The sequence below is a fragment of the Tachypleus tridentatus genome, chromosome 2 (genome assembly GCF_004210375.1).
Source record: "Tachypleus tridentatus isolate NWPU-2018 chromosome 2, ASM421037v1, whole genome shotgun sequence".
Classification (NCBI taxonomy): Eukaryota; Metazoa; Arthropoda; class Merostomata; order Xiphosura; family Limulidae; genus Tachypleus; species Tachypleus tridentatus.
This window is the reverse complement of record NC_134826.1, coordinates 127,962,651-127,987,964: the sequence shown is the minus strand read 5'-3', so window position 1 is coordinate 127,987,964 and position 25,314 is coordinate 127,962,651. Positions and strand designations below refer to the sequence as shown.

Genomic DNA, 25,314 nt, shown 5'->3' with positions numbered 1-25,314 from the left:
GTGAACAGTCGATAAAAGATTCAGTTCCAGACCAGATAGAAGACTCAATATTGTTTGTAAAACTGTTGTATATAAAATATTTATAATAAGAATTGTTGTAAGTGGTGTTATTTTTTGTACATTAAAATATGTTCATGTTAGGAAAGAAGATTGTGTGTATTAATATTATTAACCTTGGTGGCAAATATCGTAAATTTGATGCATATGGACATTCAATTAACATCTAAATTAAAATGTAAGGCTATTTGAAATCGTAATACATAACGTACGTAATAACATATTAAATTGGAGATACGTTCGAGATAAATTATAATACGTAGCAATACAGTCACACGTTTGTATCATGCGGTTACACTTCCACTAATTTTAAGTTTGTAAACCCATCTTTTACTCATATGAAACAAGCTTCTCTGCTATGATATAATAAGTTTTGCCAATGTTTCCATTATTTTACATTATCTGTAAATTGCTCTGCTGATGGGTCTGCGGCAGGCAACCAATCTAATTGACTATTGTCATCTACAAACTTGTTTAACACACATCATTACACTATTTACACTCTAGTAGCATAAAGGCTTATATATTTGTGTACATAGCTGAAAAGAACAAGTAATTAACCTTGGTATTAATTGTTTAAAAATTACTAACTAGAACTAGATTTGTTTGTTAAGCACGTAGCTACACAAATAGCTGTCTATGGTGTGCCTGCTATGCACGACAACCAACTTTATAACGTTATAAGCCTTCAGACACACTGTTGAGCCACTACAATGATGCAGGAGAGGGAGGCACTAAACTAGAATAACCTGTACTTCAGCTACCTGTATGGGTGTTCAAACATGGCATTTATTAAAAGCCAAAGAATCGTGTACACAGCAATCCATCTTTAAATAATTATGTAAATTACTTGTAAATTCTATCCTGATCAGCCAACCGAGCTTTTATCTCTTTGATAAGTATTATTTCATGACATATACTCTCCTTACTGTTATAAATTTCCCTTCTTTTGTATGTAATGTATTAACCATACTCAAAAGCGATGTACCAGTTATGTTTGCTACCAAGTCGAATTTTTGCATTACTCGCAGCTGCACGTTGAAACAATCCAACGGGAAGTTTCGTAAAAACAGTGAAGAATCAAAATAAAATGCACAGTCAACTCAATCCTTTGGATCAGTGTATATGCAGTATGATTGTTTAAGGGGCTATTTACAACCGTATTTTGTCATTCTATGCGTCATTTTAATAAGGACTATTGTTTTGTTTCTAAACATATAAGGCTGATTGTAATACATTGTTGGCAAGAAGGTTTGGGTTTCGATGCAATGGGTGCATCCAATACAACAAAGCTCTTGGATTCACTAAGTAACCGTGGGGATATTTTCCGCTGAATGCTACTGATCCTTATTATTTTACTGAGAGCCAGAAAAGACAGCTACCGGGATGAATGCTTTTTGACATTTATTATTTCTGTATATATAAACCGAAAATATATATATATACACACTCAGCCAAGTTCCAAGTGCTTTTTTTCTTCATCCGTGTTATCTTCAGAATATTTCTTTCAGTCAGTCTCGTTTTCTTGTGTATAAAAAAAGAGTAAACATTTTCAGGTTAACCATTCTGCACATACAAAGATTGGCGAATTGATACTGATATCCATTTACTTTACAATTTGCAAAAAAAATTAATAATTTTCCTGCAACATACTCCTGAAAATAAGCACTTAAATTTCAAACCAAGCCAATTTGTTTTTAAAATATAAGAAAACATCTTAATATTCTCAGTAGTAAAAAATATAGTCATAACTGTATTCTTCCTTCCATTTTGGGAACATTTTAATGCGCACATAAAGTAGTTACATCAAAATGAGAGTATTGTTACAAATAAAAATAAATTTTCTTGTGCAAATATGATCATAGGGAGTTACTTTTGCCTGTTTGCCCACTCGGATTTATGATTCACTTTGAACATATTGAATTTGTACTGTACGATTTCTGAGAAATACCATAAAACAGAATGAAATGACCCCCCCCACCTATACCCTAAATGTTTCACTGACCTCCAAATCGCCTAAGTCATTTTTTTTAAACAGATCTCAGGCTGTTATACATCTCTTTAATTTGCTGTTCTGACACTCCATATAAAACTGTAAATTTGAGCTACAGTGGAACCCCTCTAAACGGCCACCCCTTGCAAGCGGTCATTCAATCACAGTCACTTTTTTTGGTTTACATAATCAAATTATTATATATAGTGGAACCCCTCTAATCAGGCCAATTTGCCTCAGTCCCGAAGGTGGCTGCTTTAGAGGGGTTCCACTGTATTTAAGTATTTTATTGCATATGTTTTATCTCATTCATGTTAGATGTCTATACCATTTGTAATTAATTTCATTTAGGGTAACTTTTGGGTAATCTAGGACTCCAAGTAACTCTGAATAACCACATTCTTACTGCACTGTCTATTTTGAGTTGGTTTGTTTTTTGCATTAATTGTTATATAGTTTTCATCTTTAGGGTTAATAATTATAAATCAGTTTTTGTCCTTGGCATAACTAACGTCAGCAAGTAAATTTATATTGCATGTATAGTTTGACACAATTGAAAAAATCGTGAAGATATTTTTCAGTGAGAGAAACTGGTTAACTGGTAAACGAAGAGGAAACGAAAGTTTATTTTTCTGAGCATTAGCTTCCTTTTACTTCAAATACTGTAAAAAGTCAAACCAACCAATGACAGTTTTGATCAATAATAACTTCTCTTATAGTTTGAATGATAAAGCATAATAAGTTATAATCCTTTTTTATTTATGCAAATTTTTTATGCCACATGGACTAAATTTCAACATTCAAATTTGTTTCTGTTGGTTTTACTAACCTGAAATTGGTGTCCAAAAAATTCAAACTTTTCTTTGTATTTCAGTTAGGTACTACTTGAATAACAAGTATAATTTACTTTTAAAGTAATTTATACTATTTATAAATATCTTTGATTTGGTGTTTTTAAAGAGAAGCATAATATTTATTGATAAAAGAAAAAGAATTGCTTTTGGCAACTGATAGTGTAAGTCTTTTCTTTCTTCATAACAATTTTTATTAAACAAGACAGGGTTTTTTTTACTATAATTTTGATTTATTTGAAAAATAAAGCATACAAAAATCAAATCTGCTCCAATCTAGTTATTAGCATCTTAATTTTAAATAAAACAAAAACTTAAATATCACATGGAAGTCAATAATGTTAGTCTGAATATTAATGTTACCAGCTTCACTTATAAAATTAAAGTCTAGCTATTGTTAAAAAAAACAAACAAACTTCATTTCATCTAAAAAAATAATAATAGTCTCCAAACAATAAAAATTAGCTATTAAAATAAAGCTGCTTTACTGTCGTGTGTGTGTGTGTGTGTAACAAACTAACCAGAACTGGAAGTAAAAATAAGAACCCGTATCAAAGTTCTACTTATAATAATCACAAACTTTTGTAATACTTGCAAAAACCAAAAAAGTCATAATTATGTTCTTCTAAAATGTATTTTAAGAAACTAAACTAATGTCAAAAAGTTAGTTTGGTAAAATAAAAATGCAATGATATATTCATAAATTGGAATTGTGAAACTGCCAAAGGCAAATGTAAAGCTAACTTTTTAAGAATGAAACTTTCTTCTACATACGATACTTGTGTAATTTTTCTTTTTTGTTCATCTTGTTGGAATCGTTTTTTTCTTCGTCCCTTTTGTATTCAATATTTCTACAAGTTGAAATTGAAAGAAACTGATTTATGCTTATATATATGCCAACCTGGAATACTTGTATTCTTGCCATGTGTTACACAAAATGAAAATTCCAAATTATAAGATGGCAGACCCATAAGGTAAGTTTTATAGCTAAACAATTACTAAGTGTTGCACGCTTCATGTGTAACAGAGACAACAGTAAAATATACAACTGAATATTCCTTTTTCCTCCATATAGCATAAACAAATGTGTAAAACCTCTCACAATTTTCTCATAATAAAACATGAAAATGTAAATCAAAATCACAAAATTCCCTTAAACCATAAACATACATACATATTTTCATACAAAAATGTCTTATTAACCTTTGTTTTACCTTAACACTTTTAAAATAGATTAATGTTTATAACACACTACAAAGTTCTGGCCAGTTCCTAAAACTAGGACAGAAAAACTTTTTTCTTATTTTTCCACACTTATACTTTTGATGTTCTTCTAAATCATAAAAAGTAAAAATATATAAAATACTTTAACAGAAAATCCTGACAACAATATTTAATATTAGCAAATTAAGATCATTTACACTCTTCATATAAAAATACTTAATGAAAGACCCAATCATGTTCAGTGCGATTTACTCTTGGTTACAAATATAATAGATATAACTATCAAAATGATTTTACTAATCTTGACAAATGTTTAATGGAATGTTATGGTAATCTGTATCAATACAGATTTTCTACAGTTATCACATATAGTTATAAAGATGTATTATGAAAATATATTTTAATGAATAACGTTTCTTGAGGATGTAATGATATAAAAAAACAACCACCACACAACCTAAGCAAGATTACAAATGGCTGCATATCTAGCCACCTAACCCCCTATCTTCTACCCATGGTTTCTGATTAAAAATTTAAAAAGATCTAACCCTCCAGATGTAATTGAACTGAATGTTGACAATTTTTATGTTCAAATGACCTTCTGGGAGTTTTACATTGCAGGACTTTCTGATGTAAAGTTCCAATTATAAAACATGCCAGGCAAGCAATTATAACTTTCAAAAAGAAAAGAATATTGGTACTTTTGAGCCACCTTGATAAAGCAAGGAAAGCTACGATTCCAGAAGAGGCTAGTATATGGTAAGCTACCTGTAGGACATCAGAGATAATGAAGTTAAACACCTTCTCTTTGTCACGTAAACTATGAACACAGTGGTCCATTGCAGTTAAAGTAGGATCTGACTTGGACCAGTTAACAAGGTAACTTACATCAAGTTGCAAAGTAACAGTATACAACCAGGAATAACATCAATGGTTACAGAATAGGTTGTATGGCCTAAGCATTCATCCTTACATTCGTATTTTAGATCATGTGCATGTTTTCAAAAATCACTGTGAAGTACAATGAAGAAATATTAAACTTTCAATGTTACCCCACATGTGATATGTTTATAACTATAGGCAATACCCAGCTATATAGTCATTCTTATTTTATGAAAAACATATGTTCCAACTACATTTATTTGCACCTTTCTACCTTTTCTTCAACAGGCATAATCTTTAGTCATAACAGATTATTAATAGTTATCACTGATTGTTTTGTTATAATCACCTACAAGTGTCTCTAAAACCTTATGATCTAGTTTCTGGATAATACTCAGAGCAGTGCTTTCCAAACTTTTCACTGACAACACTCTATCCTACTAACGTTGATTTGCATGACATCCCTGCTGCTGCATACAAAATGTTTTTGTAGAGTTTTTCATTCTTAGCTATTCTTTGAACCAGTGCTTTACAAGCCATATATCACGACAATTTGCTAAGGGTGTATTGTAGCAAGAGTTCCACTGAATAAAGTCATTTACTTGGTTAAAATTACTTTTCAGAAAAAAAGTGTAGATACATCTAATGAACAAATTAATAGCTTTGACAATGGTGTTTCACAGAATAATAATGAAAATGTAAACTACATATGTTGAAATTTTAAGCTGGAAGCCATTTTTGATATTTTATGAGGGACTTGCATCAGAATTATTTAATCAATATAAAAATTTTAAATATTAGGTAGCTACATAAATTTTCCTTCTCCCAGAAATTAAAAGTGAAAAGTAATGAAAAATAGTATAATCTTTGTGGCAAAGATTCTAACAGATCTACTTTCAAATAACACTCAGTAGTATAACACCTACACTTTTCTTATCATTTAATAACAAAACTAATTAACCAACCAGTGTATACAACAAATAACAGACAACAATTGGTTACAAATGGCAGAATAAGATTATTGAATGCGAGATGTAATTAATATATGGTGTTGTTAAACAAATTCACCTTATGAAACTCGTGAATATATATTTATATTCAAATATGTTTTAGCTTGTAACAAGTAATATGAAAATGGAAAGTACTCTTTGTTCTTGGTCACCTCTTTAAAATTAAATCAGTACTTAAGTATATATGGTACATTATATTAAAATCTTTTAAGTTATAAGCTTGTTTATTAGTTTATCTTGGGCATACTTAGAATATATTCAAATAGGTTAAAAAATACTGTATAAACATACTTCATCCACAATCATAATTATGTTTAAAAAATCCAAGTTATGACTTATATTAATATACTTTTAAACATTACACAGACCAGTCACAAAATATTTTATTTCAGTTGTAATTAAATTTTATTTTTTATTTTTTTTTTAGATAGAATCAATTATTTTTCGCCAGTAGGAAAAAATAATATTCTCAAACGACTGATGTGGCTCATTTAGTTGTCACCTTGAATCCACTCTTTCTTGATTTATTGAGTGCACTTTTACTGAAAAGGATGAGGAAAATACTTGGTCATTCCTGAAGCCTTTGGGAAAACAAAACACACACAAATATAAATAAAAATCATATATTATGTTAGATATATAAACTTTACTGAAAACATTGAAGCTATGTAAACGTTTATGAATTACCTTTTGTAATTCTTATAAAGGCTCTTACATAAATCATTTTCTGAAAACAAATTTCAAAAAGTACAAGTATTGAATATACTGTGCTACTGTGGTAAACTATTGTTGTTTTTTTATTTGTTTTTTTCAGCAAAAGGGAAAGTTTTTTAAAATCTCACCATTCAAAAATTCAAACACTTTTACATTCCAGTTCTTAGAAGATTTGCTTGACTTCTAATAAATGACTTGTCTTATAAATGGGTGGTGGAAAAAACAAATTATATTATAAAATTAATGAACAGCATTGTAAAGGATGGTTAGCTCAAAAAAAAATATAAAATTTAATTTTGTTTTAAATAAAATGGAAAAACGAAAGTTAGTATTCAGTTTTAAAAATCATTTTTACTGAAAATAAGGATCAGCAAAGTATTTACAATTGCAGATATGAATTTATACCTTGCTTTGAACAGCTTAATGTTTAAGAAAATTACAGATAGCAAATAAACCCAGTATCTTTGCATCAAGAAAAAAAATGCAGCAAGATAGGAATGTGTGTGTGTGTGTGTGTGTGTGTGTGTGTGCAAACATCTACCTGAGAATTAGAAACCAACTAGTAAAATGAATGGATGCAACAAAAACAATTTTCATGAAGATACATTACTTATTTCTACAGAAAACCACTACTGGACTTGTAATGTTTTTAAGATTGGATTAGTTGTTTTTTTTCATGCAGATTTCATCTGTTGAATTCTATTATATTAATAATATCAAAAGTGAAAGATTGATACCCCCACTCTACCCACCATGGGTATCAAAACCCAGTTTGTAGTGATGCAAGTCCACAGACATATTGCTGTGCCACTAGAGGGAGTGCTGACATACAAATCGTTGTATGGGGCAGTACAGGAAGATTTTTTCTCCCAAGTTTCAAAACTTTTAGTTACAATTGTAGCAACCGTTTTAAAATGCGCCATTCAACATGTCCTCTACTTGTGAACTTCTTTTGCATACCAAAACCTGATTTGTATTCAAGAAAAGATGGTGTAGAAAACTAATCTATTCACTGATTTGCTAACTCAACAGCATGAGGCTACTTTTGCCAAATTCATAGCTTATCAGTGCTGCTTAGAAGAACAAAGCAAATAAACCAAAACCAAACAACCTGCTCAAAGTCGTGCTTTTTTTGTCATCAAAATTCTCATTTCAGTGAAGAAAGGAAATTCATAAATAGATAGTCTGCTGAATAATAGTGAATAATAAATTGTAACAGTATGACATGTCAGCAAAGCATTAAATATTTTTGGTTATTATTTGAGAGTTAAGGACTACGTAACAAAACCAAATTCTTAACTTTATATACATATAATTATTTGTTTACTTATATTTCTATGAAATACAGTAAGTTGCTAAATGCTTTTCACTGAATTTAAGAAATACTTACAACAAAAGCCATTCTCACAACAACTGCTGTTACAATACCCAGCAAAAATACCAAGGTATAATAACTAATTTTTGGACAAAAATTTGGTCGCTTCTTCATTAAAACCAACAACTTCTCCATATTCTTATCTGTATATGGTGGGTACCTCAATCTAAAATATTACAAGTTACAAAATAAAAAGCTATTAGGAATAAAGCAAAAGTTTATTTAGTAATCTAAATACATAGTTTTAACAATCCTTTTTTTAAAAAAAAAGTTGCAGTAAGGATTTAAAACTTTTGGCAAGCAAACTTGTCACCTATAGATACAGAAATTCTCAAAGGAAGAAAATCACCACTAACATACAAAATCACATGAATGTTTAACAAAATACAGGTGAATCACTGGTTAATACACAATTACATTAATTTTTAACTAGATACAAGAAGGTTGATGGTCTGATAAATGCAACTAAATGAATTTTTAATTAGACATAAGAGGGTCACTGGGTGCTTATTAAAGCTGCTTACAAGAAAGGTATGTTCTTATGGATTCTCTCATAAGCATTAACAAAGATAACCAAAAACTAAAAAACAAAAGCACGTGAAGCTATATCAAAACTTGAAAACAAGTATTAACAACTTTCCAGTGGGTCCACTTTACTTGATCATCTATGTTAAAAAAACAAAACAACAAATTATATATTTGGGCTTTCCACAAACTTAGTTTTTGTATTTATTCATTTTCTAAATCTCAAATTAGTAAAATTAGTCCATAAACACTATTAATTAAGAGAAAGGAAAATAAAATTTCCAAATATGAAAACTTTTTACCAAAATGTTTTTAAATATTTTTATTACGAGTTCTGTTATGAAAAAATACTTAACTGTTGATACCAAAAACTGAGTGGCAAAAAAAAAAAAAAGACACAAGTATTAACTTCACCTTTATCATCTGTTAAAGGATGTGTATAAACATTTTTAGAATTTATATGGCATATAACTGTAGTATACTAACTAATACAGCAGTTCTCAACCTGCGAGTTCTGAACTCTAGCTCTAAGTATTCTGTGGCAAAGCTACACAGTAAAACCTGTCTAAGCTGGAAATATCAAAATTTTGCAGCATTATCTTAAGATTTCTCTTATAAAAGGCCCTCTATATGGCAAAACCTGCATAACGCAGATGGAAAACTATCTTTCACCTACCTCATCTATATGAACAAGTAGGATTAAAACCTGAGTAAAGCACAAAAAAATGTTAATTAAATATTAATTTCTTGGACATTTTGTTACAGTAAGTATTGGTTAAATATATTCTGTTCTTTTTTCTGCCGTCATTATTTTTGCAGTTAAATTAGATTCATGATTTGTAGAAATATATGTGTCTTTTAAGTGCAGAATTCTACTCTTTAAATAATTCTCACGAAAAAATAAATTCCTATCTTCCCTAATTTTAAAATGTAGAGAAAATTTACTTAATACCCTCATTTTTTAAAAAAGCTACTAAATACCTTCATTTTTTTAAAAAAGTTAGTTGTTTGTTTTGATAATTCTAGTGAAATCCAAATTCTCAAAGACTGATGCAGATGATTCTATATACGTGGAAAGTTTTGTGAACGTTGGCAAGAATGTTTTAATAGAAACTGATGAAATTGATTTAAAATCTATAATAAAATTGCAAAATGGTAAAACTGAAGATTCAGAAGACAAACAAAACAGAAATGATAGTGAGGAAATAGAAATTTCTACTTCATTGCAAGTGTTATATTAACGCTACTAAATTGTGTGCAAAAATGAAGGGGGAAAAGGCCACGAATTGGTGTTCTCTTTTAACTGCAAGAGAAAGCCCATTAAAAAAATAAAACATCTGAAATTGGATATTTCATTCAAATAAATTTGATTAAGATTTTGTGTACTTGTGTATATTTTGAATGTCTATTTCTGTTCTTATTCTAATAAGTATAGCATAAACAGTCTAATAGCTTTATTCACAAATGTCTTACTTCCCTTGAGTCAAGCAAGTATGACGTTTTGCTCAAAATTTATATATAATAAAGGAAATGCATGTTCACTGTCTAAGTCAGAAATTTTACTTGTTACTGTGCGATTCCACCTTAGATTTTACTGTATAATTATGGAAAGAAAGCAGCAGCAGTGCATAGATCCCACAAGATATTAAAAAAGAAAATTTAGGTAGTTTGCAAACAAAAAACGTTTGAGATACTAGACTGTCAAATAAGTAAACAAGAATTAAAATGCCTGAAAAACAATATTTTCTTTACCACACTTGTATTAAATGTTCTTTGTAAAAATTATAATTAATACTGAATAACAAGTACCACAAGTGGCCAACAGCAAGAAATATTTATTCGAAAGCTAATGGAAGCCCCTCCAAGAAAAATACAGAATTTATCAATAACTTGCTATTATTACATGTTAACAATATTATTTATTACTTTGAAAATTTGTTTACTTGGGAACAGTCTTAAGTACTTATATCTGAAACATGATTGTAAAAAGTATATTATACATTACGACTTACGTATGCTTAGTACAATAAAAAATAGAAATAATTACTTACGCTCCAAGTTTTTCTAACAGTGGAATAAAGTTTCGTACGAGGACGGCCTTTTTGTGAGAAAAAGTATCAAAAGAAAACTTTCCATGATATCTACCCATGCCACTACCTCCAACACCACCAAATGGTAAGCTATCAACTATTAAAAACAGAAAATAAAAACTGTTATCTCAAACCTAGTTTTCGTAATGAACAAGTTGTAAAGTTTGTAACATTTTTGTACTGAAGCAAGTTATCCATGTTATTAATAATGGAAATCTAAAAACAATTATCCATCTCATTCTTGAAAAAAAACATTGACATTGTGATTTTGACAGATTTTAAGAGCTGTTTATTACTTTTAAAAAGAGAATGCCTTTACTCTTGATGTCTCTTTATGATAACAGTTAGCCCTCAGAATGTAAGGGGGGGACACTGTCTCACAACTTTCAACACTTACGTTCAAAATTTAAACTATTTATTATCAATGTACAAGAATAAACCTGGCTCACAAAATAGTTAATAAATCCAATGCTAATATTATATGTGCTTTCATTTCTTAATTTTAAAAGAATATTTAAATAAATCCTCAATCTTCACTTTATCACGCGATACTTTTTTGCTCCGATTTGCCCATTTTTGATTTTCTCATCATTCCTATACATTGTTCTGTGTTTAACAGAGATCTCACATTTATATAGATGCAGTCTAATCTTATAGCTTCCAATCTTCTTGGTTAAAAAAAACAAAAAAGGATACAAATCAGCTATTCCAACCCTATTGCCATGCCCTCGTGTCCCATCCTGTACTTCACAAAATATCAGTAATTTTCTGTAATGACTGACTTTGGATTATTTATAATCACTAGAAAGAGATTGTGATTTACTGTTTTCCATGTAAACTAACTTGTTCTGAGTGTGCATGTTTCTTATAGCAACACCACATCAAACTATCTGCTGTGTCCACCGAGAGGAATCAAACCCCTGATTTTAGTATTGTAAATCCGAAGATTAATCGCTGTCCCAGCAGGGAACTAACTTGTTCTGATGACAGTTTTCAAATTATTTAGCCTAGAGTTTCATCATTACTATCAATTACTTCATATCAACCATGTGAATTATTTTAAGGAACTTACAGTTTAGTCAGAAAGTCAGTTAAATTATCACAATTACAGAACATTGTTGCTTGTGCTTGTTATTATTAGTGTTTAGTTGCATATTTAAAATAAAATTTTTTGACATGTTACTACCAGTTATAAAAAGAGGACTCGAGAGAAAAAAAAATAACGCCAGAGGTATTAAATTTCTTGTTTTATTTATGTATTTTCTTAATTTACTGTTAGTTGTTTATTAGATGTTTGACAAATTTTGTGAAGATACACTCAGTGTACTAAAATTTATAGCAAAGATTAATTCATGATTATCTGGTGGTTGCAAGGTCAATTTAAAATGACCGAGTCCATAAAGAAGGGTCTCTTGTGGAGAATTTAATCTATTAGTTAGACATGAACTTTACATGGTACAATAAAATGATTACATTTGTTACTTACATGTGCACAGGACCAAAAACCTTATTTATTGTCTTTACAATTGTATTACTCTAAGTAAAAGTGTTATCACACTAACAAATATTGAAATTTTCTATAATGTAAATCACATGTTTTCTCATTAGAATTCATCTTTGAACTTGCATTTCCATCATCATTTTCATTGCTATAAAAGATACAAGTTTTTTTTTAAAGTTATACACTACCAAATTTTTTATCTTTTTAATTCAACCTTTCTTAAACTACTGATCATTTCAGAAATGGAACAGGTTGAATAAATTTATACAAGATAAAACATTAACATAATGAAATTCACAAGATAACTATAAATCTAACTATGTTAACTGTGAAACTTTCATAACAAAAAGTATACTTATAAAGATTTAAATGTATTATTTTTTGTGATACTTGTGTTCCATAACATTGCTTCTCAACATTTTCCAGTATTACTCACCCCTATAAATATTTTACAACAGTTCACACATCTCAGTTTGAACAAAAGACAAAAATTAAAAAAAAATACTAAATTGAAATGCAAAATTCTTTATTATGACTTTAAATGTACAAACTACAACTGTAATGAAGACAGCATAAAAAAAGATGTATTTATTAAATAACAGCTAAAAAATAACTTATGACTTATTTGCCCTTGAATTTGATATATGTATACATGGTTGATAATTCTCATTCACTCTCCCATTCACCCAGTCAAGAAGCAGTGTTATATAAAATCTAAAAATGTTTGTATTTATTGAAACATTTAAATCTGTGCACATCATTAACAAAGTGAGCTAAGTTTAAGGTTGAAAGGAAGCTAGGCCTATGTTTTAGAATGCAGTAAGATGTTTCAGAGAATGTGATTTGGTGAGATTTCAGCTATGTTGCTGTTTGTGTCTTATGCATATGGATTTGTTGCAGAAGTTTAACACAAGGTAGCATTATTTTCTCATTAAATGTTAACTATTTTATCAATCCACTTAATTATCAATCATTTGGTGCCATAATTTACTTACTTACAAATGTCAATATGGCAAAATTTCTTACAAATATTACTTACAAATCCACAAATTTGTGGAGCCAGGAACTAAGTCATCATATTACTAGTTCAACATCCCTTGTAACTTACCATGCTTAACTGATTCATGTAATTACCTTAAAAAATATTTAGTTGTTACCTCAACAACTGTATAATAAATAGCAGAATGCAAAATAACAAATTATCACAAATTAGTGAAATAACACATAGCTAAGTGTAAAGAAAACATTTCTAAATTATGAACAATAATATCAGTTACGTTACACCTCAAAAGCCCAAGATTTTATACATGAAATAAAAATTATGAAACATATGAACAAGACAGTTTTAACCCCTTGCAGACAAAAGATGGAGTGAAGGAGTGTTATCTAATACCCTGCTGGCTTTTTCCTTCTCCCAGTGAAAATACTTATTCAAATCAGATGAATCTTTTTCAAAAAAATTCTTAAATAGTGTCTTGTCTTGACAAATAGAAAAAGTAAAACAAATTATATGATTTATATTTTTCATGTTGTGAGATTTCCACAATTTTTTTTATGAGAGATGTAATTTTGGAAAAACAATGAAAATATTTCTTTTTATCTTAGATTTTTTATTGTTTTTTTAATTGTTGATCAGAAATTTATTTTATATATGCAAAATCAGTTTCACTTCAATTTATATTCATTGACAATATTTTCTTTTAATACTTTTACTGACTGTAGTAGTCACTATCACCACTTCTGGCAAACATTGTAAAAGTAGTAAAACAAAAACTTCTTAGGAACAAACAACCTAGCTTGTCATAGTAACAGTAGTTAAATTAGCTGACAATTTTGGACAAAGTCAATTTATATCTAATAAATATATTTTATCTTCATTATTTTAGAATTTCTTTTGCTAACATGCAATGTTTAAATAATAACAAACTGAATAATAATATTCTATAAACAAGTATTTGGGTCACTGGAATATTTTGTTATTGCCTACCTTACATTCTTAACCTAATAAGGCTTATTTGATGTCTTGATATAGAAGAATATTTCAACATCCTTCAAACAAATAACATGTAAATATTTTCAGAAGTGCAAAGAACTAAAGAAATTATACAAAACATCCATATCTATGGTTTGTTACAATCTTCTAAACTTCTCACTACCTTGTGTTTTTCTTTTCTTTAAAAACAAGGCCTTATCAATTTCCCACAAATCCACAAGTTACACTTCATGCCAACTTATTTACTGTACAGTGAAGTAAATATTTTATAACATGATCTATCCAAAGGTATATAAACTTTGGTTACAGTTATTTTTAAAGTTTATCAATGTTATTTTTTTTATTAGTATTTGTTTTGAGATGATGCAAATTCAAAATACATTATAGCAATAAAATCAGAGAAAGAGATTGAAAAAACATTGTGAGAAGCAAAAACTGATTCCCAAAGGATATATACTTTCTTAATGAATATAAGATGTGTTTCCCAATAGGCAGAAAAATTTTTTAAAAACTGATTAAGTGCATTGTTTACTTGCAAGGATTCTCAAAGTTGTGCAGAAAGTTTAAACTTTTTTTTTTTCATTTTTCTTTGCAAATTGCATTAGAAATAAAGGTTACAAAATGATGGTATATTAATTTTGGAATATTTTGGAGTAAACATTGCTCAAATATAGTAGTAATTATTATTGTTACTTAAATCTTGCATACAGAAGTGCACTTCACACCTGAAAGGTGGTCAATGGTTTGGGAAGGGTAAATTATAATACTGTAATGTTTTTTTCTTTTGTGAATTACAGATTATTGTCTGAGCAATTATGTTTTTTCATTCATATTTCATGAATTTTCAGTTTTACTTAGGATGTTTTCAAATCAAGAAAGCAAAAACAATGCCACAGCAGAACAAATATTTACAAACACATGCTGATCTCACCTGAGAGATGCACCACAGTGTCATTGACACAACAACTTCCACTTGATGTGTCATTTAGGAATCGCTTAACAACATTTTTGTTGTTGGAAAATACATAAAGGCACAGGGGTTTATCTCTGTCAAACATGAAAAAAAAAAAACAGCATATACACTGTAGTGTTAAAAAAAACAGTATATGACAAATCACACAGAAAAAAAATTTCAAAGACCTTAAAAATACAATACTAAAGGTTAAGGGCATAACTAGAACAGTCTTCATAGTATTACTAAACTCTTGAAACATAATATTTGAGTAGCTTCTTAGAAGAACATTACCAGGAATTATTTATTCATAAACATCACGAACAGATGTACATTGTAGCTGAAGATGGTAAAAAACATCCAGAAAATTTCCATTCAAAGAAATGTTTTACACAATTAAATTTATTATTTTCTTGATATATAAAGCACACATATATCAAAACATTCATCACGACTAACCTTTCAATTCAATGAGGAAACTATGAAACAAATGAACTCTGTATCCCAAAAATTTACTACAACTTGCTTTATTGTTATAAAAAACAGATTTATTAACATACTTCTTTTTATGTATGTAAAGAAAAACCTTATAAAAACAGAATAGTAGTTACCTATCGTTAATAAATCTTATTGCTTCTTCCACATCTGCTATTGGAACAATAGGAAGAATAGGACCAAATATCTATAAAGAAAATACATCTTAAATATGTTAACTTTTAAGTTTTGTGAGCATTACTTTTAAATACATGGCAATAATGTTTTGGGAGATATGAAGCATTTCAGACATAAAGGGCTGTTCATAATAAAGAATCTGCTACAAACTGCATCAGATGTAGCATTTGAGTTATTATTAAAGTAAAACACCAAAGAAACTTCAGTTTCTAAAATATGAGTTTCTTTAATACAGAGTTCTGTAGTTTTTCATTAGACTTTCCAGCAAAACCCTTCAAAGCCCAAATATTGGTTTTTATACACACAGAAGTTTTCACTTGAAAGTTAATCTATAAAAGCTAAAATTTACTGTACCAGCAAATGTACTTGGGCAATACATAGTGGGAGGTTTATGAAAGTTAAGTTATTTATATGATTCATATTTGATTTTATACAGAAGAGTAATTGTTTCATTTTGATTATGGGTGACATTTGAAAACAAAATGTCTAACAATTAAAATATAGAAATGTTTGGTTTTTTGAACTATGGCAGTGGCAATATAAAAGTACATAAAAATATACTCATTCAACTCCATTAGGCTTAATTATTTAAGTAATATTTTACTTTCCATTTTTTACTCAAAAAACAAGTACCATGTAACTTAAAAACATCTCAATACAAATATATAATTTGAAAGTACATAAAATATGAAAAAAAGTTTCTCAAATGACTGATGAGATTGGAATACAAACTGTTATTGTCAAATTAATGTTTTACTAGTTATGAAAATAAAGTGTTTCTATTCTTATGATGTTTGAAACTACACATTTTATGTATATGTCAAAAAAGTGAACAAATTCCATCAGTATCTCTGGCAGCCACCCCCCCCCACTGACATGATCTATATTTAACAACCATTGGAGCAATGAAATCTATGCATTTTAAAATATACTCTTTTATTTCTGGTTATCTGTATTTTATTATATACTTAGAGTTAGGAAACATATATGTATATGAAACAAAGATATACATATCTTTATGCATAATGTTTTACAAAAAACAGGAAAAAAAATAAAAAACATTATTCTTCAAGCTATAATGCATTCAGTAAACAGTTTTTCAAATGTTATTTTTTGATGGGACAGAAAAAATATCTATCTCCACTTAACAATAATCATTTAATGCATTTTAACTGAGCTAAATATAATAAAGTAACTGGTTACCAAGAAAAACAATTATCAACAGCATTCATACTGAAAGTTATAATGGTTTTTCAGTCATACATAAAAAAAAAAAAATTTTAAAAGTTAGCTACAGAGAGAATCTGAATTTAATATATACTTCTACAAATTTAAGCCATGAAGATTTTTCAATGCATGAAGCTATTCCAAATCCATACTGGATTGATTTACAAAAATTTTTTTTTGTTGCTTACAAAGTATTTCATCACACATTCAACACATGAACTGTTTTCTGTTATACAGTAACATTTTACTTCACTTACTTCTTCCTGCATTACTACATCAGAAGCTTTTACGTTGATAAGAACCGTTGGTGAGATGTAAAACTCTTTCTCAATACAAACACCACCTATTGCAACTGATCCACTAGACACAAGTCTTTCTATTCTTCTACAAAACAAGATTATATGGAAATGAATTTAAATCTCAGAGTGGAATATACATTTAAATGAACCTCATTCTTCATTTTTACATCACTTCAAGTTTGTGAAAGTTGATAAATGCTAATACTCATTTTCCTTTGTTATGAATATCACCAAATAATCTGGCCTTATTTCCTATTTTACAATAACAACTCGTACTACTTTCAGAATAGTTATAGAAATGTTATAAGGTTTATTAACTGTAGGAGAATGGAGAAATTAAAATACAGAATACAAAGTGAGTAATCATAATCTACATAATCTGAAATATTCACCACATACTGTGCTATCAACTTATTTTTGTACCTTCTACACAAGAAAAGAACTACTATATTTCAGCAAACAACTTTATATAAAACACTATTCACTGTGATATATTTTATGGAAGAAAATATTTCAACTGTAAAAAAAAAACACTTCAAAATGTGACCATAGATAAAGGTTCAAAATATTTTAGTGATCAAATTCCAATAGCCTTCTATAATAAAAAATTTAGAAAATGTGAATCTTTAAGCTGTATTGCTTCATTTAAGTATTTTCATGGGGATCCAAGTTGTTGAGTTTGAATGAAATACAACCACAGAAATGTTTTTAGAAGTTATTAAAATATATAAAAACTCATTTACTGTGTCACAAAAAGAAATGACAAAGTTCGAAAAAAGTGGTTTTTAGCTCAAAACTCTGCTTGAATTGATAAATTAAAAATAAACCTTATTGAGAAAAATGTTTTAAAAACTTAAAATTCAAAGTTACATATGAAGACTACACTAATAATGCTTATGTTAAATGACTATTGTTCAGGGCACTTAAATACTTACTTAAAATGCTTTTTATTGACAATCCTTGCTAAATCACCAGAGTCATGTGGATTTTCACCAAAGAATTCTTTAAGAATTGTCTTAGCTACTTGAATAAATTCTTCCTGCCTTTCTTCAGTGCAAAGAATGTAGTCTGGTGCAACACAGGTTTGTCCAGAATTAATGAATTTGCCCCATAAAATTCTTCGGCAAGATACTTCAATGTCAACTTCAGTATCAAGGAAAAGAGGACTGAAAATTTTTAAAAATACTTTACATACATTAGAAGAAAAAAATCACTTTTAATGAGTAAAGATAACTTAGAAAAAAATGTGATACTGCTATAAACTATATTTTCAATGTTGTAAGTTACAAGTTAGTTTGAGGGCATATGATAAGTTAGGATTAGAATACCTAGAAAGTTCTAATTTGACATCAAAGTTTCCTCATATAGTTGAAGCTAGATTATTAATATGATATAGGTGAAAAAACTGTAGGCCTAGAACAATTTGTGACAGGGTACAAGTGTTTATGCTTGCAAAGACGTTAAAAAAGAAAATGGCAGAACTGAAAGTAATGATTAAACAGAAGAAATAAACAACAGGACAACAGATGCTTCAAGTGCAACATGAAGGGACATACTGTGAGGAACTGCAGGCAAAAGCCTATCTACAATAAGAGTTTGCAAAGACTACCAAAAACAAGTACCGGCTTCAACTGTGGGAAATGGCCATTATGGCTGAGACTAATGAATTAACAGCTGTTATCAAAGCAAAGAGATAGAGCCCAAACAGCTCAGAAAAATAACACAGAGATAAAAAGACATCAAGAAAATGAGATATTAGTTGGATTTATGGGACAAAGTTCAGTTGGAAATACTCCACCTACCATAAATTGGAATAACAGTTCATTAATTCATAAAAATCACTCATGAATCTCCAAGCTTGTTGACAGAAAACCTTGCAGTATGCTGATCAACACTGGTTTGAAAACTACAATTGTTTTTTCTGGTTTGTTAATAAAACCTGGGAACTTACCTCCACAAACAAGTAAAACAAGATTCAAACAACAGGTAGACTTCAGGTTCCTACAATTTCTCTGTGCCTCATTATGTATGGGTAGTCTGCACTAAGAAAAATATAACATTCTAGGAGCTGACTTCACGTGGAGACATGGATGTAAGGTCATTACAGCCTTAAATATCTTCATGATATATGAATAGGAAATCCCTACACATTACATAGCAATTACTGTATTAGAAGTTGAACTTCTGGAAACAGGGACCGTAATCATGGAATGAAATACTCATATCAGAAGTTAATATCAATAATTTTTCATCTAGTGACTTAAACATAGTGGAACCAAATACTCTAGCATGTTATGAGGAAATGGTGATTGGAAGAACTCTTCTGGATGAGAAAAAAAAAAAAGATGCCATACATATATTTACCCAGGAAAACTTAACTTGGCTTGTGAAGAAGCAAAAGGTAGCTATGTTGTGAGCACTGATAAAACAAGGTGACATGGTGTGATTGAGTAGTTCTCATCACAAAGTAGGTGTCCAGAGGAGAGGTAATCCAAATCAAAGACATTCACTGCAGTCATCTTTGGAAGTATGCTAATAAGAGAAAGACCAACTGGCTAACTCCAGAGAAGAACTTACCACCAGAAACCCATACTGCTGAGAAACTAGAGTTCCTGTCAATACCATTTTCAGAGAATAACCAAGGTGAAACTGCCAGTAAGTTCACTCAACTACCTATACAAAAGGGGTTCTCGTAGCAACAGAAAAACCAGCAAAAAAACCTGAAAGAAATCATTCCATCCACATGCCATGCTCGAAAGAAGAAACAAAGAAAAAAAACTGGCAAATAAAAAAACTTAATGTAGTATTTGTTATATTTGATTTATTACGATTATATAGGAAATTCACATGACAGAAAATGGGTAGTGTTGTAAGGTAAATGTTTAATTTTGTAATTAGGATTAGTTAAAAGTGAATGATGTTAAAATAAGCCTGGAATACCTCAAAAGTTTTAAGCTGATGTCAAGTTTTTCTTGTACACTGAAAGCTGGATTATAAATATGTGATAGTTATGAAGTGTGTAGAATCATTTTAAGACAGTTTAATCAATTTGTGTCTCTCCATGAATTATATGGATATCTATTTGCTATTATTAATCCTATTATGGTTTATGAAAAATTTATCATAAATTACATATTCAGAGCTTTATACAGCATCGGTCCTGGTATCCCAGTAGCAATTTAAACACTCTTCAAAGGCATTTGAAAACTTCAGACAATACCATTTTGCTTTCAAAAAAATGGCAACCAACAATGAACTCCTTGAAAACTTCCTTCTGCAGCTGCCTAGTTTTGAAAGTGTTTATTGTTCAAAAACTTGTCAAAGTATTTGTAAAGTGAAAATCTGTAGGGTAAAAGTATAGGGAATAAGGTGGATGAGGCAGAACCTTGATTCCCAATTCATTCAATTTTTGGAGCATCATTCTTGACAGGTCTCATGACACTGATTTTATTGATTTTCAGTCAGCTCATGTGGAACCCACTTATCAAACCTTTTCATCTTTTCCAATCACACTCAGGTGGTTGGCAATACTTGATTTGCTTGTGCAAGCTTTTCTACAAGCTCATGTACTGTTGTGCAAGAGTCTCTCAACTGCTTCTGTTAATGGGTTTTCATCTAAGAATGGCTTACTTCCATGACCTTTGTGGTCTTTAAGACTTTCACCCCCATCAAGTTGTGATGAGATGAAGCTAAAAGGAGCCAATTATCCACGTAATGTTAGAATCTTAATTGCAAGCCATAAATGTGATAAGCAAAGATATGGATTATGTGATGAAAAAGAAAAAGCTTGGAACTGATAAACTTGACCTTAATGCTCAAACCAAAGGTAGTAGCTGGATTACCAATCTCGAAGCAGATGTGAAGGTAAACATTGGAGATATTCAACTTTGTTATCCAAAACTCTGGAGAAAATGACCATCAGAAGGTGAGAAAAGTCTTCATGGTAAATTGAGGAAGGTCTAAAAAAATGGCTGAGCCGTAAGAGTTAATGTTTTCTTGAATCAAAAATATATTTCCAATACTTACCTCCTCTCACATTATAGCTATTACTTGACTGCCAAGGTTTCTTCCTTTGCCCATCTAAGCATTGGTCCAATTTGTCTCACTAGCTCAAGTCTTTTATATCCCATTTAAATTACACTTGGCAATATTTGTTTTGAACACTCTCCACCTATGTCAATGCACCCTCTATCCTGGTACTGTATATAAGCACCTCATTCAGAGAATGTTATTTTTTCACAATTGACTCAATCCTCAGTCTCAAACACTGACTCTTAGTGGGGAGAAAAAGCAGGAAAGCATAAAAAAGATAAATATTATTAGAAATAAATTTTCGATTTGAGAAAATGTGTGTGACATATCTACCTCCTCTCATACTAATAATGTGAAGGGACCAGTGAGGACACTGTCTATACAAAAAGCATCTGCATACATCATGGGTGTGTCAACAGAAGGTTGGCACCTTAATGGGGGAATAACACTATATCCACAAAAGATATGCTTTTCACTTCAAACTTAATTCATGCACTTTGTTTGAAATTTTACATGATTTATCATCACTATTGGCAAGGACCCAAGCACAGAGCCAAGATTTGACTGCTCAGTGTTGGAATTACGTGGCCTTGGTACCTCTATCCCAGGCAAATGAACTGCAAAATATACATAGGGAGATTAAAAAAAAGTTAACACTTGCATGGGTTTTTATTGCTTTCACAAATATCTATGCATGTGTGAAAGTGGTCAAATCTTGCATCCAGAGCTCTAGAGCACATCCCAAGTCGTATGACTTCTGTAATCCTTTCCTGAAGATCATGTATGTCCTGTGGCTTTGTGACATACATTTTTATTCATACCCCATAGCTAAAATTTATGGGATGTTACATCTTGTAAATGGACAGGCCATCTCAGAGGACCACATCTTCCAATCAATTGCCTTCGAAATATGACCAAATAGTCACAAACAAAAAGTCCCATATGAGTGTCAACATGTAAGACTCACTGTGTGTGAGTGTATTTACACTCATGATTGGATCCCAACCTGTAGCCATGGAGTGATGCATTTCAAGCCGACAGTATCACAACAAGAATATTAACAACACCAGAAGGACAAGTCTTCTCTTCAACTTAAAGAAGTCCAAAAAGCAACACCCCAGCCTCAGAATGATGAGATCTTGTATGCCTTTCTCAACCAAAGGAAACAGAACTCATTTGGTCTGGAACTATGAAGATTCAACCTTTCTCCCCAACTAAATGGGCAAGGTCAATTCTATCTGCCCCCAGAATTAAGGGGAGGATGTGAAACAAACCATACTCATCTAAATTCCCAGAATAGGACCAGTCTTCATTCAAAATTACTAGGAAACAATGGATCATTTTCCATAAACAATGTACAGAACTAATATTGATCATAAAAAAGAGTGATGCTCATCCCAACTGAATAGTCAAACATCAAATATGAACTAGTGTTGCAAGAAGGCTTCTATATAGGCTGGAGTCTCTCCTGTTAACACCTGGGAAGAAACATGCAGGGATACAGATAGGAAGACCCCAATTTCACCCTCTTCTCCAAGATAGAAGAATTCACTTTAACATTTTGAAGGAAAAGCCTTTGTCCACCACACCAGCAACTGGAAACTGGATGTTGTAAGGACTCCCTAATTCCACAAGTAGAAAATAGGGAGTAATTCGTTTTGGGAAGTTATGAGGAACAGTGCTCTGAAAACAGTGCAATCATTCTCTAAATTTTTAAAAGCCAATCAATCCTGATTTATTCAACTCAATTATTGGCAGGGACTGGTAGAATCCCCTTTATCCATGAGTAGCAGTCCAGTAACATACATTAATACCACCCTGTCAGCCTCTAAATGGTCTTATGGAATACTTCATTTTTATAGAGTCTGTTGCAACCTGGATAGAGTACCCTTAATTAGTGGTTGCTTGTGTATAACTGTTTTGATAGATTGCATGGGCAATATTTGTAGGAGAGTGGGATCCTGTGAAAACAAGGTAAGGGGCCTTGGAAGGTAAAAATGAAAATACTCACCCCTCTGTATAATCTAGCAGAAATGGTTGAGAGAGCTTTAAGGATAAACAAAAAGACTCAGATGGAAATACTGCCAGATAATGAAAATAATGCAAGATAAAAGTATTGGGAGAGATCCATATACCAATCTGCAAATGTTTTCTGGATCAGATGCACCTTGTAGAAGATACTTCTCCTTCAAAGAGAGCCCAAAATATAAATTGATTGTCTATCATTTCTAAAAACATCAGTTTGGCAACAAACCTTCATTATCCTCACTGAACATAGAATAATTGAAATCTGATCAGAAATAGAAGTGAAAAATAGTGATCAGATGAATCTGTGAAACTGTTTTATCCCTTTCTCACTCTGACAATGTCTTGGGTAAGAAGAACTAATCTGAAGATATAGGTAGAATTTTAAAAAAAGTTCATTTGACAAATAGCACAAACCAGTCTGAATGTTGAGGCCTATATGTCAGCAGCTATGAAAAATAAACCTTCTAAAGTCACAAACAGATGTTAGAAAAGGCCATGCAATGTAAATTTAATATACCAGTTAGATAATTGGAACTGGTCATTTGGAACAAAAGCAAAATGAGGAATCAGTGGAGTACTGGGGATTCAAATAATATTTTGTTGTGAATATTGAATGGTAGTTGATAAAGCCACCTTATACAGAGCAACTGCAGAAAAATTCAAAAACCTTTGCAAAGAGCCAGGTCAAAAAATGAGTTAAGCTTGACACTTTTGGTCAAAGTGGGTTCAATCTTTTCCCAATATACCATTGCCAATATGTGTGTTATTTCCATTGATAAATGTCTATTACAGGATTAAACAAAGATCGAGAGAGATACCTGGCAATCTTAAACATTAAACCCCAATGCCACACAAAAGAGTGCATAATCTCTATACTTGAAGCTTAAACTTCTAGACAACCAGGTATACCATGTCAGTTCAACTGTTTTAACAGAGATAACCAAAGAAGAAAAGAAAGAGGTGTACACTCATGAAGATACCACAGAAGCAGAAACTAGGGTGTAGTTGCCATAGTTAGTGCCTTGGGTAACATATGAATTGGAGGTAGAAATCTAATGTTGTAATCCCATTCCGTTCTGAGAGAATACATCTTCTACTGGACACTAAATTGCCAGTAGTTGGATGTTCCAATGAGTGGCTCCCCAATCAAAGTTGCAAAATGAGAGCCAATCCAACAGAACATAGTGATGCAGCATCTGTTCTATTGGGAGAATCCATTTGGGTTGAGACAATTGATATACTACTATACTCATCACCTGTGGAACATGGAAAGCTAGTATGGTGATATGTTGAGAGTAATCCCATGAAAGGAGGTCCAAGATTCAAAAACAAGAAGCCCTGGACTAAGTACCTCCTTGATGAGAAATGTGAAACACCATAATGAAATTGTCACAATGAAGCTTGATGATTTTCCCCTTAATAAGTCCATATCATGATGTTTTGTCATTTGAAGAGCAAAAGGAACTAAAACAACAAGGAAGGAAGCCTTGTTGTCCATCCATAGACCCTGGAATTCCTGACTGTTGATATATGTTTGCCATCTGAACCAAGACACTTGTAACAACTGTAGCATTGGAAAAACCCATCAATAATACTTTGTAAAGAAAAAAAGTGGCAACACTAACTGAAGAGATCACACTAACCTGGGTGGAGAGTGTCATGAGACAAATATCACCAAGGGCAATTAATTGGGGCATAAAAGACTGAAGCAAGTAAGAAAAATCAGACCAGTTCTTAGATGCACAAAGTAGTGTGAGAGAAGGTATGCATGTTTTAGAAGAATTTATGATTTAATGTTTTACCCTGTTTTTTTTTGGGAATAACAGAGAGATGCGAGTAAAATCCCTGAGAAAGGCGAGAAACCCTTTCGATACCATCCTTGTTCAAAA

At 30.7% G+C, this 25,314-nt stretch overlaps 1 protein-coding gene across 5 annotated transcripts in view; it reads right to left on the bottom strand.

The window, feature by feature from the left end:
• Window positions 1-3,112: 3,112 nt before the first annotated feature.
• The window catches only part of LOC143245074 (aldehyde dehydrogenase family 3 member A2-like), a 45,262-nt gene continuing 23,060 nt past the window's right edge, over window positions 3,113-25,314 (bottom strand). For 2 of the 5 annotated variants that reach the window (XM_076490894.1, XM_076490896.1), the window contains exons 7-13: window positions 18,301-18,531; window positions 17,324-17,450; window positions 15,779-15,849; window positions 15,147-15,262; window positions 10,683-10,818; window positions 8,122-8,272; window positions 3,113-6,559 (exon numbers count right to left, since the gene is read on the bottom strand). In XM_076490894.1, coding sequence (XP_076347009.1) covers window positions 6,557-6,559; window positions 8,122-8,272; window positions 10,683-10,818; window positions 15,147-15,262; window positions 15,779-15,849; window positions 17,324-17,450; window positions 18,301-18,531 — 835 coding nt within the window. In that variant the 3' untranslated portion in view covers window positions 3,113-6,556. Of the gene's footprint in view, window positions 6,599-8,121; window positions 8,273-8,305; window positions 8,772-10,682; window positions 10,819-15,146; window positions 15,263-15,778; window positions 15,850-17,323; window positions 17,451-18,300; window positions 18,532-25,314 lie in introns of those variants that run through there. The other 3 variants (XM_076490892.1, XM_076490893.1, XM_076490897.1) reach the window with 2 other exon arrangements.